At 35.3% G+C, this 17,302-nt stretch overlaps 2 protein-coding genes across 2 annotated transcripts; one reads left to right on the top strand and one right to left on the bottom strand.

The window, feature by feature from the left end:
• Window positions 1-7,750: 7,750 nt before the first annotated feature.
• On the top strand, window positions 7,751-9,883 carry LOC146465996 (uncharacterized). The gene is made up of 2 exons (XM_085127920.1): window positions 7,751-8,589; window positions 9,046-9,883. The coding sequence occupies exons 1-2, from the start codon at window positions 7,926-7,928 to the stop codon at window positions 9,456-9,458; spliced, it is 1,077 nt and encodes a 358-aa protein (XP_084984046.1). The 5' UTR covers window positions 7,751-7,925; the 3' UTR covers window positions 9,459-9,883.
• Window positions 9,879-11,758, bottom strand: LOC146465995 (uncharacterized). Its single transcript, XM_085127921.1, has one exon. It carries the CDS (start codon window positions 10,682-10,684, stop codon window positions 10,019-10,021), a length of 666 nt encoding a protein of 221 aa, XP_084984047.1. The 5' UTR covers window positions 10,685-11,758; the 3' UTR covers window positions 9,879-10,018.
• Between the last annotated feature and the right edge of the window lie 5,544 nt (window positions 11,759-17,302).

Genomic DNA, 17,302 nt, shown 5'->3' with positions numbered 1-17,302 from the left:
GATACAATTACCTGACAATAATGTCCACTAGGTCGTGGACTCCGTTACTTTATTTTATAAAAATATTGTAATCAAATTGTATAATGAAAGAATTGTCAGAATTGCAAGAACACATTCGAACATCAATGATAGATTTTCACCGTAAATTGAGTCTTCCAATATTGCCCAGACAGGAATGCAAGATAAAAAGTATCGTAATATTCACATATTTGCATGAAAAATATTACAACACAGGTTTACCTGATGAAGTTTACAAAGAGTTAATTCATGATGGAATCGGATTAATTGGACCTGGAGATGGATGGTTAACAGCTATTCTCCATCGATTATTTGGTTGGCAACCATATATCAGGTCTCATGGAATACTACATGATGCTTATGGCCAATTTTACAACAGATATCATCATGACAAAGGATACATGTACACCATTAATGAGAAAAAACATATCCTTGGATGAAAAAATGCATGTTTTTGGGTCAAATAACTGGTCTCTATTATTGCATCAAAAATAAGATAACCATATAATATATGCAAAAGAAGAAATTAATAATTGATTTCAATCATATTTCAAATCGATTATCAAGAGAAGAAATTGATGAATTGAAAGCTTATTACATGTCATATCACAAAAAGATGTGGATGTACAAAAGTGCATACAAAAGATTAAAAAAATGGGAGTTTGCTGGTAATATTTCATCCATTGTATTTGCAACTGGTGGTATTGCATCATCAATTGCAACCAGTGGAGCTTCATTATTGGCAATATCATCAGTTTCTGTCGTAATTCAAGCTTATATGAAGCATAAAAATATTGAAATAAGGTTGTATCAATGTCAATATGCTTTTCAAACTTACGGACATTTATTAAATGAAATAAAAGAAATAATGAGAAATGGACATTTTGATAGAGATGATTTGACAAACAAGCTTACTCAAAATGATGATTTCATTTTGGATAATTCGCCGATTGTCGATAAATGGGGTGACAAATATGATAAAAAATATCAGATATTCACTTATGTATGATTAATAATGTGCTTGATTTGGGGGCCAATAATGTCCATAATTTTATCCCAATAAACATTGTATAATTTCATTGTTTTTTTGGATTTTGTCAACTCAATTTGGGAAGAATCAATTTTCATAAATTGCAATATTCTATGCAAAAGATATTTCAAACTGATTATTCTCTTTCGTTTGCCATTGATTTGTGGCAGTATTTTGTTTATTTCAACGAATATTTTATGAATTTTGAAATTGGTTGAACAACTGATTTCAACTTTGTTTTTCATAATAATTTGATCTAATGTATGCGACAAATGGTATTTTCTATTATACACTGTTTTCTTGTATATTTTGAACAAATTGGCATGAAAATTGATGTATTCTGTTTTGTATTCTTCACCAACAACCTGTCCACAAGCAAAACACATCAATTGACATTTCATGTTTCTCAAATTCTGTGATCCACAACATTCAGGCATTGATTGTTGTGTTTCAACTTTGGATTCATCATGATATCCACAAAATTCACATTCATCTTTGCAATGCAGGCTTTGACACAGAGATGATTCCACCTGCTTGGAAACATCTTTTGTTTTACTCAATTTTTGATTCATTTTTGTATAATTATATTATATATTATAGTTACACAAAAATGTTTTCAAAAATATTGAAACCACAAAAGATGATACAAAGTCTCGAAATCAAATATTTGACAAAAAACAAACCAAATACCACATCACAAAAGATGAGTCAAAGTCTTGAAACCAAATATTCACCAAAAACATTAAAATTAAATATCTCATCACAAAGAATGAGTCAAAGTTTCGAAATCAAATATTTATCAAAAAACAAACCAAATAATTGTTAAAATATTGAAATCACAAATTTTATTACCATGTTTTGATCACAAGTTGATACTATCATTGGATAGCATAATGACCATAGGCCAATGAGTGTATTCCATCAGGATACAAATATCGTTTATCATCAAAACATGACAACGATGTCTTATTGATTGTGTAACTACCCAATTGATGATGGTTACTGCGGATTGTTTTCATTTGGTGGAATAATTGTTTTTCATTAAACAGAACATCTTTGTAATCATCATGATTTATATCATTTTTGATCACATTTTTTTTTGATTCCTTTGGCTGTTTTTCCACCGTTGTTGTTATCTTTGATGTATGAATACATCTTGGATCTCAATCCCACAAATTCAGTAATGGGTACACCAGCGGCTTCATCTTTGAATTTTCCAATAACTTTCTTGTTTGTGGAGTCATAAAATTGATGATTTGATGAATAATCCGAGTTATCAAACATTTCTTTTTTATTCCAAAAATCTTGATACACATCCTCGGCTTCAATTTCGTATGTCAAACTATCAGTATCCGTGAACAATAATTTGGCTTTGTTACCATATTTGTTTTTAACGAAATTGTAATGGAAGTCATACATGAGTGTTTTACTCAAATCAAGGATACACATACCAACGTATGCTGGTCGATTGAGAGTCAATGATTCCTTGATTTTGTGGACTGCAACCAAGTTTTCATTAAAGATTTTGCTATTGATGAATGTTGGTCTGGAAGTCAGTTTCGATAATTGTTTCTCATTAGTCACCAGTTTAATGTCTTCCCGTTTTCTGATATTCTCCATTGTTTTACCAAAGACACTGTTATTCATTAATTTGAAGAAATCTTTCTCAAAAGCATTCTTTGCTTTAGTTCTTTGACGAGTATTGAAATCAATATATGTCTTCAAACAGGGTGATTGGTCAAATGACAGAACACGGTGAATTTTAGTTAATTTGAGTCCCAATTCACGGTATAATTGTAAGTTTCTACAATGTAATACATATTTTGTTTTGTTTCCCAATGTTGGAATCAGCTTGCTGACTTGTCCACTTTTGATTCCAAATTTTTCTGCAATTCTTTGGCAATAATCTGACAGCATATCTTGTGTCACTTTGATTTGTTCAGCGCCACATGGATAATCATTATGCAGGTCATGTAATTCATGAGGATATTCCAAATCAACTTGCAATAAATATCCAGTTTTGTTTTCTGCGTCAACTGTTTTCCAATTAATATTTTTTATTTGTTGTTTATTCAACCATTTGAAATTCCCAGTTGGAAGATGTTGTGACATAGCCCATCCATATAGATTGTTGGCATCCAAATACATGATATGTTTACTGGGTTCATTTGGATTCCAATTTTGCATGTATTTGTTGTTTGCTTTGCCGTATCTGTTGGCAATATAACTGATTCCTCCACGCATGCCTTTTTCAACGAATTGATACATATCCACATCACTGATTAATTCAAGTTGGACTTCAGTCATTTTCAACATTGCGTCCCATGATAATCCAGGAGATGTGAAATAATGACATGGATCCAATCTATAATATTCGAAACATGTTTTACGGAAATTTTCAAAAACATCAGCCAACAGCAGTACATCAGATTTGAGATACAAATCATGGTATTCACCCATATTTTTCAAATTAAAAGTATTCCAAACATTTTGTGCATGACTGTATTCTTCATCAGTAATATGTGTATTATTCATTTGACTGTAAAATTCATCTTTGGTTGGTAATTGAGTATCATTGAATTTATCAAAATTACTCATATAATCATACGGATAAACTCCTTTTTGTTTCATTAATTGCAGTTTTTCACCTTTGAAGACTTCATTGGTATATTTGTATGCATCTTCTGGCAAATTCTTTACAAGATTGACCAAAGATTGATTCATAAACTGAAGACTGTCGATAAATACTAAATTATAACCCAACATGAAGGCCATGTATTTCTCCATATTATTTGGGATTACATTAATTTTGTGTTGTCTGGTTTCACCTTTTCTATCCACATAAGTATTGGTCTCAATAATTTTACCAATTTCTTGCATTATAAAATGACTATCATATCCTTTCAAATTATGAAATATTACAGGGATTTTGTTAGTTATTGTAAAATCCCTGTTACATTGATTATGGGCTGAGCGACGGAATTCGCCATTAATATGACAATGATCTCTGACACGTTTATCTGTTTTCTTGTATTTTTTACCACAAATATGACAAGATGTTGCTTTTTGGAATTTGTCTTCATCTTCTGGAGACATAACTAATGGTTTATTGAATTTGTATTTAATAGTTTGTCTGCAATATTTGACTTCAGCAAGCATTGCCTCCATGAATTTGTAAACAGCTTTTTCTCCACGATAATATTTTATTGGTTTGGAATATTTGTCATCATAGCAGCAAACAACTTTATATCCATAACCACAATCAGTGTGTTTTTGATAAGCTTCAGTAAAAGATTGTTGGTTAGATTGATTACAACCATGAATTGGTTCAGTTATTGCTTCAAAATCTGCGTATATCACGAATGGTGCTTGCATTTGTTTATTATAATTTGTGAATTCTATTTTGGAACCAATTGGTGGCATTTTAATAGCTTGTTTTCCATTGATTTCCATGCATACTTCCTGATGCTTGTTTAAAACTCGTTCTGATGAAAAACATTGCAAACAATGCATACAAAAATGTTTTCTTTGACGTGATTTGGTTTTGTGGTGCATAAATCGATTAAAATCTTTGATAAGACAGTAATGTTTATTTTCATCATCTGAGATTAACAGCAAATTCAATACATCATCAAACTTTTCTTTTGAAACATAAATTGGGTAAGTTTGTTTGTTTTCATAACCGAATACGTTGATGTTAATACTGTTTCGGGTTTCAATTTTGTTGTATTGTTTGACTGAAACAGGGAATTCAATTCCTTGGTAATTCAATTTTTCGACAAATGATTTGTCAATTTTTTTGATTCTTTGTGGATTGTCATTTCGTGGATTCAAATGTCTGATGTGACACCATCGAAAGCATTCATTGTCTTTATTCTTGAGATTTATCAATCCATGTTTGTGATGTTGAAGTTCAGTTGGGAGTTGAATATAAGAACTTCCAGTAAGAGGCTCATATTTGATAATATTAATGTAATGTTCATTGATTGATTTAATTATCCAAGCTGAACCTTCACTAATCCATTTGTGAATATCATTCATAATTTGTTCAACATTAACATCCAAAGATTCTTGAAAATCATTGGCATTAGTTATTGTTTTTGGTTTACTATTAAAATATCCAATTCTGGAGACAGTTTGGTTTCCTTTTTGTTGTTCAAAATAGATTGTCAAAGTTTCAATAAATTTAATTCCTTTCATTTGAGTTAATAATTGTTTCATAAAATGAGCTATCGCTAATCTGGTTGAACTCATTTGAATCAAAGGATCTGTTTCATTTTTAATTCCAACTTCATAAGATTTTGTATATCCCTTGAATGCTCTTGCAACTTCTGTGATTTGGGTTCTTTGTGTTGGAACTGGAGCCATTTTCTTCATCCTTGGCTTCGGGACTGGTGTATCAGCAAATTGTTTTGGAGGAGGAATAATGTTGTTTCTTGGTTGAACAATTGGTCGATCTCTGAATTGCATTGGCGGCTTGATGATTGTATTCTCATAATCTTTTACCATTTGTTTGACTGATTTTCGTGGATAGGGTATTGGTTTCACTTTCTTGGTTCTCGGCATTGGAACCGGTTTTTGTTTGGCGATTAATAATTCAATTAACTGTTCTTTAGTTAATTTGGATAGATTAGATTTGTTCATAATATTATACGACAGATTATTTTTCGAAGGCGCGTTTGGGATTTTGCTTAATGTCTGGCCACCCAATTGACCAGACATACTGAGATTTTGCGGTGATGGAGTACTCAGTCGGCTCCTATTTCGTGTTACTTTATTGTGGGACATGCCCTGAAAACTCAATGAATTGAATTCTCAGGAAATTTATACAATAAAGTTACCAAAATTCCATGTTTGGCAAATGTTCTTGCAATTGCCTTCGATATGGATAATCTCCCTTATTGATTTTATTGATCATTGCATTGTATTTTTTATCAATTAATACCTTCTCATCTTCTGTAAAATCATCATCTGATTCCTCCAATTCAATGTCCATTTTGATTGATTTAATTGGTTTTTCAGTTTTAATTTCAATCTTTGTTTTGTATTTTTTGGCTTCATGAGCGTGTTTTTTATTTTCTGAACTAGTTACTAATTCAAGATTTTTAATGTAATTGTTTTGTTTATTTGAGTCAATGGGATTGATTTCATAATTGGGTGGAATATCACCGTAAAAACATTCATATACAAATCGATGAATTAAAATGCGTTTGCATGGGAATTCAATTTGTGAAAATGTTTTTCCCATGTAACCATTTGATTGTAAATTTCCAATGGAAGTTCTCTTTTTTTTTTATTATATATTTGCCCATATTTATTAGCCCCAAAGTTGGTATAAATTTTATGATAATAAAATTTATTACATTTTATTTCAACATTTTGTTTTTTGGACCGTTTAACACCTTTTAGTCTAATTGCTTCATATTTCATGTTTTCTTTTCTGGTTACAAGTTCCAAATTTTCAATAGAATTATCTTGTTTATCACAATTAATGTGATGTATTTGCATTCCATCTGGGATTATTTGTTGATTAACAGCTTCAAAAACCATTCGATGAGCTTCATAAGTTTTATGTTTTCCATTAGAATAAACAGATGTTTCCAAATATCCAGTTGAATTTAAATATCCTTTTCGTGGGATCAATCTTTTGCTATTAATAATATATCCATCAGTTGAACATCCATAATTTGTGTAAATTGGATGACAATAGTATGTTTTTTCATGATGAATAATAGTATTTGTTGCCAGAATTTGCGTTGATGAATTTTCACTGGCAGAAAAATTCACATATGCGATTTTTGATTTTTGATTTTTCACTTCTCTCATATATACTTAGTATAAAGCGCGTTAGCTTTAAACCATTAAGGTAAAATAAAATACAGTACATGTATGAGACCCCAAAAATACATCAAACATAGTCTAACAACCCTCGAATTTATTGATGATTAATCATTGTAAAGTGGAAAATCAGTGTCGTCCATATCGTGACACATTCTGTAATACATCTTATTGATTAACCTGTTTTCTGTGCGTGTAAACTCACAATCATTGTCTTCCATTGGTGGAAATTCCATTAATCTATTGACTGTTTGTAATTCTTCTTCTGAATATGGGCTGTTCAAAAATTCTTTTCTGGCTTTGTGCATGTGTTTCATATTTTCAGAGGCTGTCACCAATTGCAAATTTTCAATGAAATTGTCTTGACGGTTGGAATTGATGTGATTAACTTGCAATCCAGGTGGAATTATTGTTTGATTTACGGCCTCATAGACGAATCGATGAGCGGGGCATGTATTGTCACGTCCCGGAGAAATTATATAATAGCCGTTCTCAGACAAATATCCTTTTCTGGGTTCTAATCTTTTTCGATTGATAATATAGCCATCAACTGAGGCTCCGTAATTCTCAAATGTTGGATGAATAAAATATGTTTTATCATTATGATCAAATTGGTTGTTCATATAAATTAGATTACATAATTTTTCGAAACCGGTTATAACCGGTTTTTTTCTTCATCATTCAAATCAGCGATTGATGAGTTGTTTGGATTTAATCGATGATTGTTTGTGAGTTGGGGATCAGTTTGGTGTCATTTATGAAAGTGAGGATTTAGGTTTTTAAAAAACGAGGATAAAAATTTAAGTTTTTGAAAAACCTACATTTAGGTTTTTGACGTCTCCGTTGCAGGAGTCATTAGGGAGTTTAAGCAAATCGCTACGGCTGGCGCTGCTACGGCTATCGTGGTTAAGGAGGTCTGGGGAGAGTACTTCGCCGTAGCCCGCCAAAATTCAACTTTAAGCAACGCGAAATACAAATAGTACGGCTGAGAAGTTTTTAAGACTCATAAGCGTCTTCGAGGCTGTTTTCGTACGTCTAAATGACTTCGTTCAAAGAAACAAGGGATTTCGTTTTACTTTGCTATGATCAAGGGATTCTTAACGACGAAGAACTCCTGATTTTGTACGAACAGTACCAGAGTCCAAACTTAGACCTGCCGTACAGTTCATATCCACTCTTCGACCTTGATGATATGGAAGATGATGAATGCCTTGCGGAATTTCGAGTGAAGAAGCGAGATATACCTGCACTCGCAGAAGCACTTCAAATCCCAGATTGGATTAGCTGTAATCAGCGAAGCAAAGCCGAGGGCACAGAAGCCCTTTGTATGCTGCTAGAACGCTTTGCTTACCCTTGCCGGTACAGTGACATGGTACCACGGTTCGGTCGTCCTGTCCCTGTTTTGAGCATGGTAACAAACGAGGTGCTTGATTACATCTATACAGCCCATAGTCATCGAATTATCGATTGGAATCCCGCAGTTTTGAACCCACCAGCATTGCAAACCTATGCCCAAGTTATCTCCCAAAGAGGGTCCCCATTGCAGAACTGTTTTGGTTTTATTGACGGAACAGTTAGGCCTACCGCGAGGCCAGATAATAATCAGAGAATTGTCTACAACGGTCATAAAAGAGTGCATGCTTTAAAATTCCAGTCCCTAGCTCTGCCAAATGGGATCATTGGAAACCTGTATGGCCCTGTTGGTAAGTACTTCTGTTCTTGAAGTTTCCCTTACCTGTAAAAGGTGGAAGTCAGTGGCAGATCCAGGTGCTCAAGAATGGGGGGTGGGTCTAAGGAGGGTGGAGCCCTCCCCTAGACCACCACTAAGAGTGGTCAAAATTGTAAGTCTAAAGAAAAGTATTGCTTTTACTTGAGCATTGTTGTTGTCTGAATAATGCAGGGTATAGGATGCATGGTAGGGATTGACAGTAGTTTGTCTGAAATATTGGAATCTGATTTTTTTAAATTTTTTTTTAACAGCTTTATTGGGTACTCCACTTACAGCATATAACATAAATAATAAAAAAAAAGAAGCGAGACCCAAAAAGGGTAGGTGCAACGGGACGACCATGCGAGGCACCGCCCCAGGATTGACCTAAATAATTATTGATACCGACATTATCTGCAGATAACCAAACATATTTTTTAATTTTTCCTAGAAGGAAGAAGGCATGATGCTGGAATGCTTCGGGATTCTCAGCTTCTGCAGAGTTTACAGATGTTTGCTTTCGATCTCCATGGGCAGCCAATGTGCATCTATGGCGACCCCGCCTATCCCCTGAAGGTTCATTTGCAGGCGCCATTTCGCAATGGAGTGTTAACTCCTCAAATGCAGGCATACAATTCAGCAATGAGTGAAGTTCGGTCCTCAGTGGAGTGGTTGTTTGGGGACATCATCAATTATTTCAAGTTTTTGGACTTCAAAAAAAATCTGAAGATTGGATTAAGCAGTGTGGGGAAAATGTATGTGGTGTGTGCACTTCTTAGGAATGCACTCACATGCCTCTATGGCAACCAAACATCAGAGTTTTTTGAGCTTGACCCACCCAGTTTGGAAGATTACTTTGCCTAAAAAAGAGTAAAAATTTAGCATTTATTGCATTTAAGTTAAGAGTTCCTAGAGCTGAGTCTTAGTAATGGTGAGGCTTTTTCCCAAATGAGAAATGGAACATAAACTCAACTGTCAATTGTACATGTATGTTTCACAACCAAAGACCTTTTTATGATAAGGCACAAACATTAAGATGCTGTAAGTAGAATTAAAATAATAACATTTTAACATTTAATCTTTGAGTAAAACTTTGATGAACTGTCAAATTCTTCCAACTAGTGTCATTTCACATTTATTTTTTCGAGGGGTTTCAGTTTGTTTCTGGTCCAAAATTTTATTTGATAGTTTTATTTTTATTTTCCTTTTTTTTTTTAAGTCAAGGAAAATAGAAAAAACCAAACTGGTTTAAAAATTTTAAACCAAAAACAAATTTAAATCACAGCATATGCCTGTCTACTTCTAATTAAAAACTGAACTTTGGGTTGAAAGCATTCAATAATGACTACAGCCCAAGTTAACACAAAAAGACCTGCAAAGGGTAACATCAACAATACAAAAAGGCAAAGATCTTGAACCATGTTCTAAGATTTCTTTGGTAGCAATCTTTCGATAAGGGCCATCATGGCTGCTGTCTGTTGTTGTTGCTGCTGCATCATGGCTAAAATCTGTCCCTGTCTGGCAGCTTCTTGTTGTTGGTGTTGTTTCTTTAAGGCAAGTTCTTCCGTTCGAAACTCATTTTCCTTCTCTGCTTTTTCCTTCAAAAATTGCACTGCATCATTTCCACTCCGCTTGCGTTTTGTCTGCCTTACTTCATCACCCTCAGCTTCGGATCTCCTCTTTGTCTCTCCAAATCGCTCCATGGCCTCTTTTCGCATTTTCTCTGCAGTTTGTTTGTCTACCTCAATCTTCTTTGAGGTTCCCTCGGAATCTCTGGTTTCCTCTGCCAACTTTTCCCGCTCTATTATTTCATCAATTAAGGTTTCAAGTTCAGTTAAATCATCCACTGCGATTCCACTAGCTGATTCTTCCTCTTTCTTTTTTTCCAAGTACCTCTTTTGAAGCCGTTCCATCCTTTCTCGGACACCTCTTTGTGTGACTTTAAATTTCACCTCTTGATTCTTATTCAAGGCTTCAGCTATTTCAGACCACTTTTTTCCTTTTTCATTACTTCCTTTCTTATACTTGTAAGGTTCTTCTAGCAGTACCTTCCGGCATAACAAAGTATCATGCATTTCTGTCCACTCCATAGACCTGGATAGGAAATCACAAAGCTTATTCAACACACAGTTCAACTACATGTAAATTTGGTTTGGTTCAATATAATTGCACAAGAGAAGTTATATTCTGGGCTGCTTTTTGTTTCTAACCACCACCGACTTACATATAATCAAGAAGAATTTCATTTGAGAAAGATCCCTGAATTATTTTATATACAAAAGGTCACAAAAGGTACAGTTAAATACATCCCAGTAGAGGAATCAAAATGTAACACCATATGGTAAATTTAACTTGAAAAAGTGAAAATGAGGTGTAAATTTCATATATTTTAACTATAAAAACAGGGAGACTCGCTCCCAATAAACATGTAAGCCTATTTATATTCATTACAAACGTCCACCAACACATATAAAACGCATGCAAAATCCAAAATTGGCCAGTGCACATTAAAATTAAAATTCAAAATAGATGTTAATTGAATGCGTTTCTTTAACACTTGTCTGACCAGCTGTTAATAGATTCCAACGTCTGGAAAAAATGTAAGCGTTCCTGTGAATGAGTGAATTATATTACGTGTGGTAAAAATGCCAATTTGGAGCCTCTATACACCAAATCAAAGTTTCTACACGGTCCCGGCCTTCATAACTCTGGTCATTCCTCGGCTTCAGTTATTTGAATTTCAAGTAGTCTTTGAGCTTTGAAAAGGAAAACTTGGACTTTGTACTTACGCATTTCTCCTGCCGTTCGCTACGTTCGCCATGTGCTCACTGCTTTGATCCTTCGACAAACCGGCCAGGATGCAAAAATAAGTCAGATTCACTCGGTAAGGAGCAGGGAGCTTGATAAATATTCACGATAAACTATTTCTAAGGATTTTTAAATGTATTTCATTCGCTAAAATTGCTCAAGAGTCTGTATAAAGCGGAGAAAGAAGCGACATAAGTCCACGTACCACAGACTACGCCAAAACCTTCCAACTGGCGTAGAAGGATTTCCCGCTACGGCTGGATGCGAACGACTGACATGCGCAATGACTCGTAAGTGGATTATTTTACTTCCGGTAGCCGTAGTGAGGCTCGCCGTAGCGATTTGCTTAAACTCCCTATTGTTGAATCAGGTATGAATTCAGTGATATTTTCAAAAGTGTGCTTATACGCCCAATTATCTAACTACTGGCAACCCCTCTCCATCGGATCCGATGGAGTCCGTTTGCCGACATTTACCACCCCCTCCTCAACTATAGTTTGCTCTATGTTGACTAAGTCTCCTGCGAACTGACAGGCGGCAGTCCGATGGACTCGTTCCACGGCAACCCGTCTCCATCGGATCCGATGGAGTCCGTTTGCCGACATTTACCACCCCCTCCTCAACTATAGTTTGCTGTATGTTGACTAAGTCTCCCACGAACTGACAGGCGGCAGTCCGATGGACTCTTGCCACGGCAACCCGTCTCCATCGGATCCGATGGAGTCGGTTTGCCGACATTTTCCACCCCCCTCTTTAACTATAGTTTGTTGTATATTTACTAAGTCTCCCGCGAACTGACAGGCGGCAGTCCGATGGACTCTTGCCACGGCAACCCGTCTCCATCGGATCCGATGGAGTCCGTTTGCCGACATTTTCCACCCCCCTCTTCAACTATAGTTCGCGGTTATTTACTAAGTCTCTCGCGAACTGACAGGCGGCAGTCCGATGGACTCTTGCCACGGCAATCCGTCTCCATCGGATCCGATGGAGTGCGTTTGCCGACATTTTCCACCCGCTATCAACTATAGTTTGCTGTATATTGACTAAGTCTCTCGCGAACTGACTTCCGGTGAGTCGGGTTGTCCATGGACCTCGTCCATCGGACTCAGCTTGGGTGTATTGGACAACCCTCTTGTGTAGCAGGTATCAATTACTCCTTAATTTGTCGTAAATTATGGTTGCGTCAAATTCCAGGAAACGTGTCTGATAGCAACCGGGCCAACGCTGAAAAATCTAAGCGCAAGGTGGTGCGTTTGTTGGTGACCGTGTGTGAGGTTTTTGCGCTGTGCTGGTTTCCAATATACGTCAATCACTACTTTTGGTACGTGAGACATGATCAAATACACTTATTACCAATGGAAGTGGAGGTGATTTTTACTTGGTTATCCCATGCCAACAGTGCCATAAACCCCTGCCTTTATGTCGTACTTAACAGCGAATTTCGCAAGAAGCTTTTCGCTACCCTGGTCTGTCACTCTGATGTGGCACCCAGGCCATTACCACCGCAACCAGTCCCGCTTGTTGTCCAAGGGAGGCCACTTTAACTGGAACAGCATAATCGACAGCATTTGGAAGGTCCTGTTGTTGGGTAACCCGGTTGACAGTATTTCCCCTAAGCCAAGGGGAGCGGGTGTGATAATAAGAACAATGTGATAAGTATTTTCCTGTGGACGAGGGTCAAATCAAAAGCAGATGTGCAAATACCAACCAGCACAAACTATGTTATATTTATGAAAAATCATGTCTTCAATTGATGTAAACAAAAAAAAATTAGAAATAGAAGTATTTAATTGGTGTTAACGAACCGCACTGATCGTTAACATTCGTACCTTTATCTTTTTGTTTTTTTTGTGTTTTTTTTGTTTTGTTTTTTGTTTTGTTTTTTTAATATCAAAGCAATCACCATTAAACTTCATGACTTCCCCTGTTAAAAAAATTAACTAGCAAAAATGGTGTGGTGTTTGTGCTGTGCTGGTTTCCAGTTTTCGTCAATCACTACTTTTGGTTCTTCCGGCCTGATCAAGTACACCCATTTGCGACGGAAGTCTAGTTGGATAGCCGATGCCAACAGTTCCATGAACCTGTGCGTTTATTTCCCACTTAGCAGCGAATTTCGTAGAAAACTTCTCGCTACTCTAGTCTTTACACGTCACACTGAGGAAGACACCAGGCCATTACCTCCGCAACCAGTCCCGCTTGCTGTCTGAGGCTAGGGAGGCCACTGCAACTGGAACAGCATAATCGTCAGCACTTGAAGGGTCCTGTTGTTGAGTGACCTGGTTGACAGTTTTTATCCAAAGCAAAGAAATAGAAATATGTTTTAAGTGAATTGTAATTCAAGTATTCGACATTGTTATCAAGCTTGCCAAGCTTCGTGATGGAAACCGTGGAAGGAAATCAACACTTTTTGAGCAACTGTTGACGTCATACTGTATGGTCATGTAGCTAGTTAACCTAATTAGAACTAAACCAATGGGGACCCTTATTTAAAGATAGCATATACATACTGATGATTTCAATCAGTGGTTGGATCAAGCGTTCAAGCAGACTTGCCGCAAAAAGCAGGGGTATTGGCTTGGCCAGTTACAGATCTGTCTTAGTTTTAAGGTTGTCAGAACTTGCACGCTCGTTAATCATTCGCAGTGTAAGAAAGGAGCGAGTATCCCCGGACCTGTTCAATCAAATGTTCAACCATGATGATTCCGGTTCACTTGTTAGCACTTGTCATAAAAAAGAAAAATTGTGTTGGTTGATCTCTTGAAGCTAAAGTTTTCTTACTTCTTATTCTAAACCAATAAGAGTGCTGCACCAAAATCCAAGAACATGTATTTTAATTGTGTGTTTTATAATAAAGGATCAGTACCACCAAGGATTGCTCTGTCAAAGAATCGCTTTATCAGGTTTTACCTTTCTTAAGTTTTTAAAAAGGTTCTAACTCCTCGTGTAAATTGGGACGACAGAGAAAAAATAGAGTCTCGCCCGGTGAAAAAGCGAAATACGCAGGAAACTCACGCGAACGCTTAAATTCTACGTAAGTAGTATAGGGAATGGGGGTACAAGCGCATCGCCCATTAATTGCGCCAATAAATTTGCTATGACCTATGGCCCCCATTCCCTATACTACTCTTAACTTTCCCTTCTTATTTCCCCTTTTACCGCCTAAACTGGCTCAGCGCATTTCTGGTCAAATCCCAAGGTCACGTGATTCAGACTCAGTCCCAAGGTCAAATTCAAAATTGCGCCCTAAAATTGAGCCATAAAATTGCGCCATATTTCAGAGCCGTTTTCAAGCCAAAACATAACCAAAACAAGCCCACAAGTAGCAAAAGTATTGCATTCGTAAAGCAAACTGGCTCAGCGCGTTTTGGTTAAAAAAAACGGTTTTTACCGGTTTAAGAATATTTCCCAAGGTCAAATTCAAAATTGCGCTAACAAATTTACTATGAAATTAACCATCAAATTATCATCATATGGCTCAAGAGGAGCGAAGCGACGATGGAATCTGCATGTGAGAAAATACAGGATAGCATCACTATCATAGAAAGTCAGATGGGATCTCAACAAGAGTTCACCTTTAATATAAACAGAGAGATTTTCGGCTTAGAAACAATGGACATCAGTACAACTGAACGTGATGTGAATCGATATATAGTTGTGTTGGAAGAGTACAAAAAGATGCTGTCTTATGAAAAATCGCAGAGAAGATTGAATTTTCAAATAAAGAATGCAGGAGAATTAAAGACTATCAGAGAAGAATTGAAGAATAAGCGGCAAGGCAGACGAGTGCAAAATCAACCATACAAAAAGAATCCACCAAGTAACACTGCGTGAGACTTTGAACTCTTTACCTGAAAGACGCTAAGGAATACACAATATTATGTTCAAGGTCATGAGAGAGTCGTATGATTTTTGAGCTAATTAGATAATTACCCGTAAATTACTCATCTGAGTAGAAATTTGAGTTTGAGTTTGAATTTAAGTTTGATTTTACTGATTGAAACTTTTTAATGTTTAAACAGTTTCACATTTTGCATGACAAAGGATTTTTTTTGTTATTTTTCTTACACGTATTAAACAATATTGTGTACAATAATATATTGTATAGTAAAATGAATTGTGATTTATGTTCAGCAGAAATACATGAAGGTTTAAAGGATTTTGAAGAGTCTTGTCCTTTCTGTCATGAGCAGTTTAAAAATCGTCAGCCGAACGAACGCGAAAAATGTTGTGATAATGCTTATATAATTCTTGATAGAGGTTATTCAGTTTGTAAAAATTGTGGGCAAGTTGCTGGCTATAAAGTCGTAAACGAATATGTCAAATTTCCGAGAAAATCTTTATCGCTTTCGTTAAAAGAGCGTTTACAATCGAAAATATCATCTTGAAAATATAATCAATGATTTATTGGCAGCATCGATTATATGTGTTAATTATCAACAGAGGGTAAAAATACATCGTATTTTTGCCGAAATAAATAAAATCCTTCCCCACATTAATGGGAAAAGGAAACGTATTATCAGTATAAAATTTTTATTAGAACCAATTTTAAGCGCCATGGGATTAGAACACAGTCCGCTTGTCCGTATAAAGTCTAAAAGAACCTTAACAAGCTATAAAGAATATTGGAACCAGACATTGGATTCGATTGGTGGTGAAATAGGTCAGTAAAATAACTTATCATACATCCTTGCTTGTTTATCAACAATTGGTGTGTTGTCTAAAATATAATCATCAGCATGTTGTAGTTTTTTCCGGATATCATCATCAAACTCACCACTTCTAAGAATTTCTTTTATGGATATTAACAAGTGCCCGTATTTTTGATAGGCGTATTGGCATTGATGTGTTTTTATTTCAACATTCTTATGCTTCATATACATTTGAATAAAAACTGAAACAGTAGTAGCTGCAACGAGAGATATGCCTGAAGTGGGTATACTACTGAATACACCACCACTAGCAATAAGTGCAGAACTAATGTTACCGATTAATTTCCATTTTCTATAGGATTTATAAGCTTTTTTAAAGATCCACATTTTTCTATGATAGGTACGGTAATAAGATTTTAATTCATCAATTTGGTCAGATGTTAATGTGTTGCTGACGTGGTTAAACTCTGTTACATCAATCATAGTCTTTTATAATTATTGTTACACAAAATTTTATGATTTTTTAAGAGCCTCATTGATCGTGCTGATTATTAAAGGCTTTATTTTAGAGGACATCATATTCTCCAATAGTTCTTTGATGTCAGAATCCAATTGCACCAAAGATTGTCTTATACTATTGTTAATCAGTGGTTTGATAATATCCTCTGTGTGGCTCTGGAGTTGACTGAGAGATATTGCATGATTTGGTTGTGTTTCATCTTTGATAATCACACTGTAAAAGTTGACTAGTTAAAACAACCAATTAAAATTGTCGCCAAGTGCATCTGGGAGAACCCTTTTTTTTAGTTGGTTTGACCAATTTAAAAAGGTTTAAATTAACTGGATTCTTTTGGTTTGAAATAACTAATTTAGAATAAGTTAAAATAACTATCAATTAGGTCATTTTAACCTATTTGTTTAGCTGTTTTTACTTCAATATATAAGATGTTTTAACCACTAAAAATATTAGTTTTAACCATTTTTTATAGAGTTAGAATAACCAATATCCTTGGTTGAAATAACGTAATTCATTTAGTTAGCGACCATCCAAAATTAGTTAATTCAACCATTTAAAAAAGTACCCGGGGTGCATCTGAGAGAACCCATTCTTTTTAGTTATTGTTAGTTAATTTAACTAAAAAATAGGTTACAATAAATTGTTAATTTAACCACAAATAAATAGTTCATTTAACCCATGTAAAAGAGTTAAAATAACACATTTAAATGGATTATATTGGCAAACAATTTCGG

The sequence above is a fragment of the Pavona decussata genome, unplaced genomic scaffold (assembly GCF_977016875.1).
Source record: "Pavona decussata unplaced genomic scaffold, jaPavDecu1.1 SCAFFOLD_155, whole genome shotgun sequence".
NCBI lineage: Eukaryota > Metazoa > Cnidaria > Anthozoa > Scleractinia > Agariciidae > Pavona > Pavona decussata.
This window is presented reverse-complemented; position numbering and strand designations above follow the sequence as displayed.

Coding starts and splice junctions, on each gene's coding strand:
- LOC146465996 (XM_085127920.1), top strand. CDS start 7,926: ATGACTTCGTTCAAAGAAACAAGGGATTTCGTTTTACTTTGCTATGAT. Junction 8,590..9,045: donor AAACCTGTATGGCCCTGTTG/GTAAGTACTTCT, acceptor AATTTTTCCTAG/AAGGAAGAAGGCATGATGCT.
- LOC146465995 (XM_085127921.1), bottom strand. CDS start 10,684: ATGGAGTGGACAGAAATGCATGATACTTTGTTATGCCGGAAGGTACTG.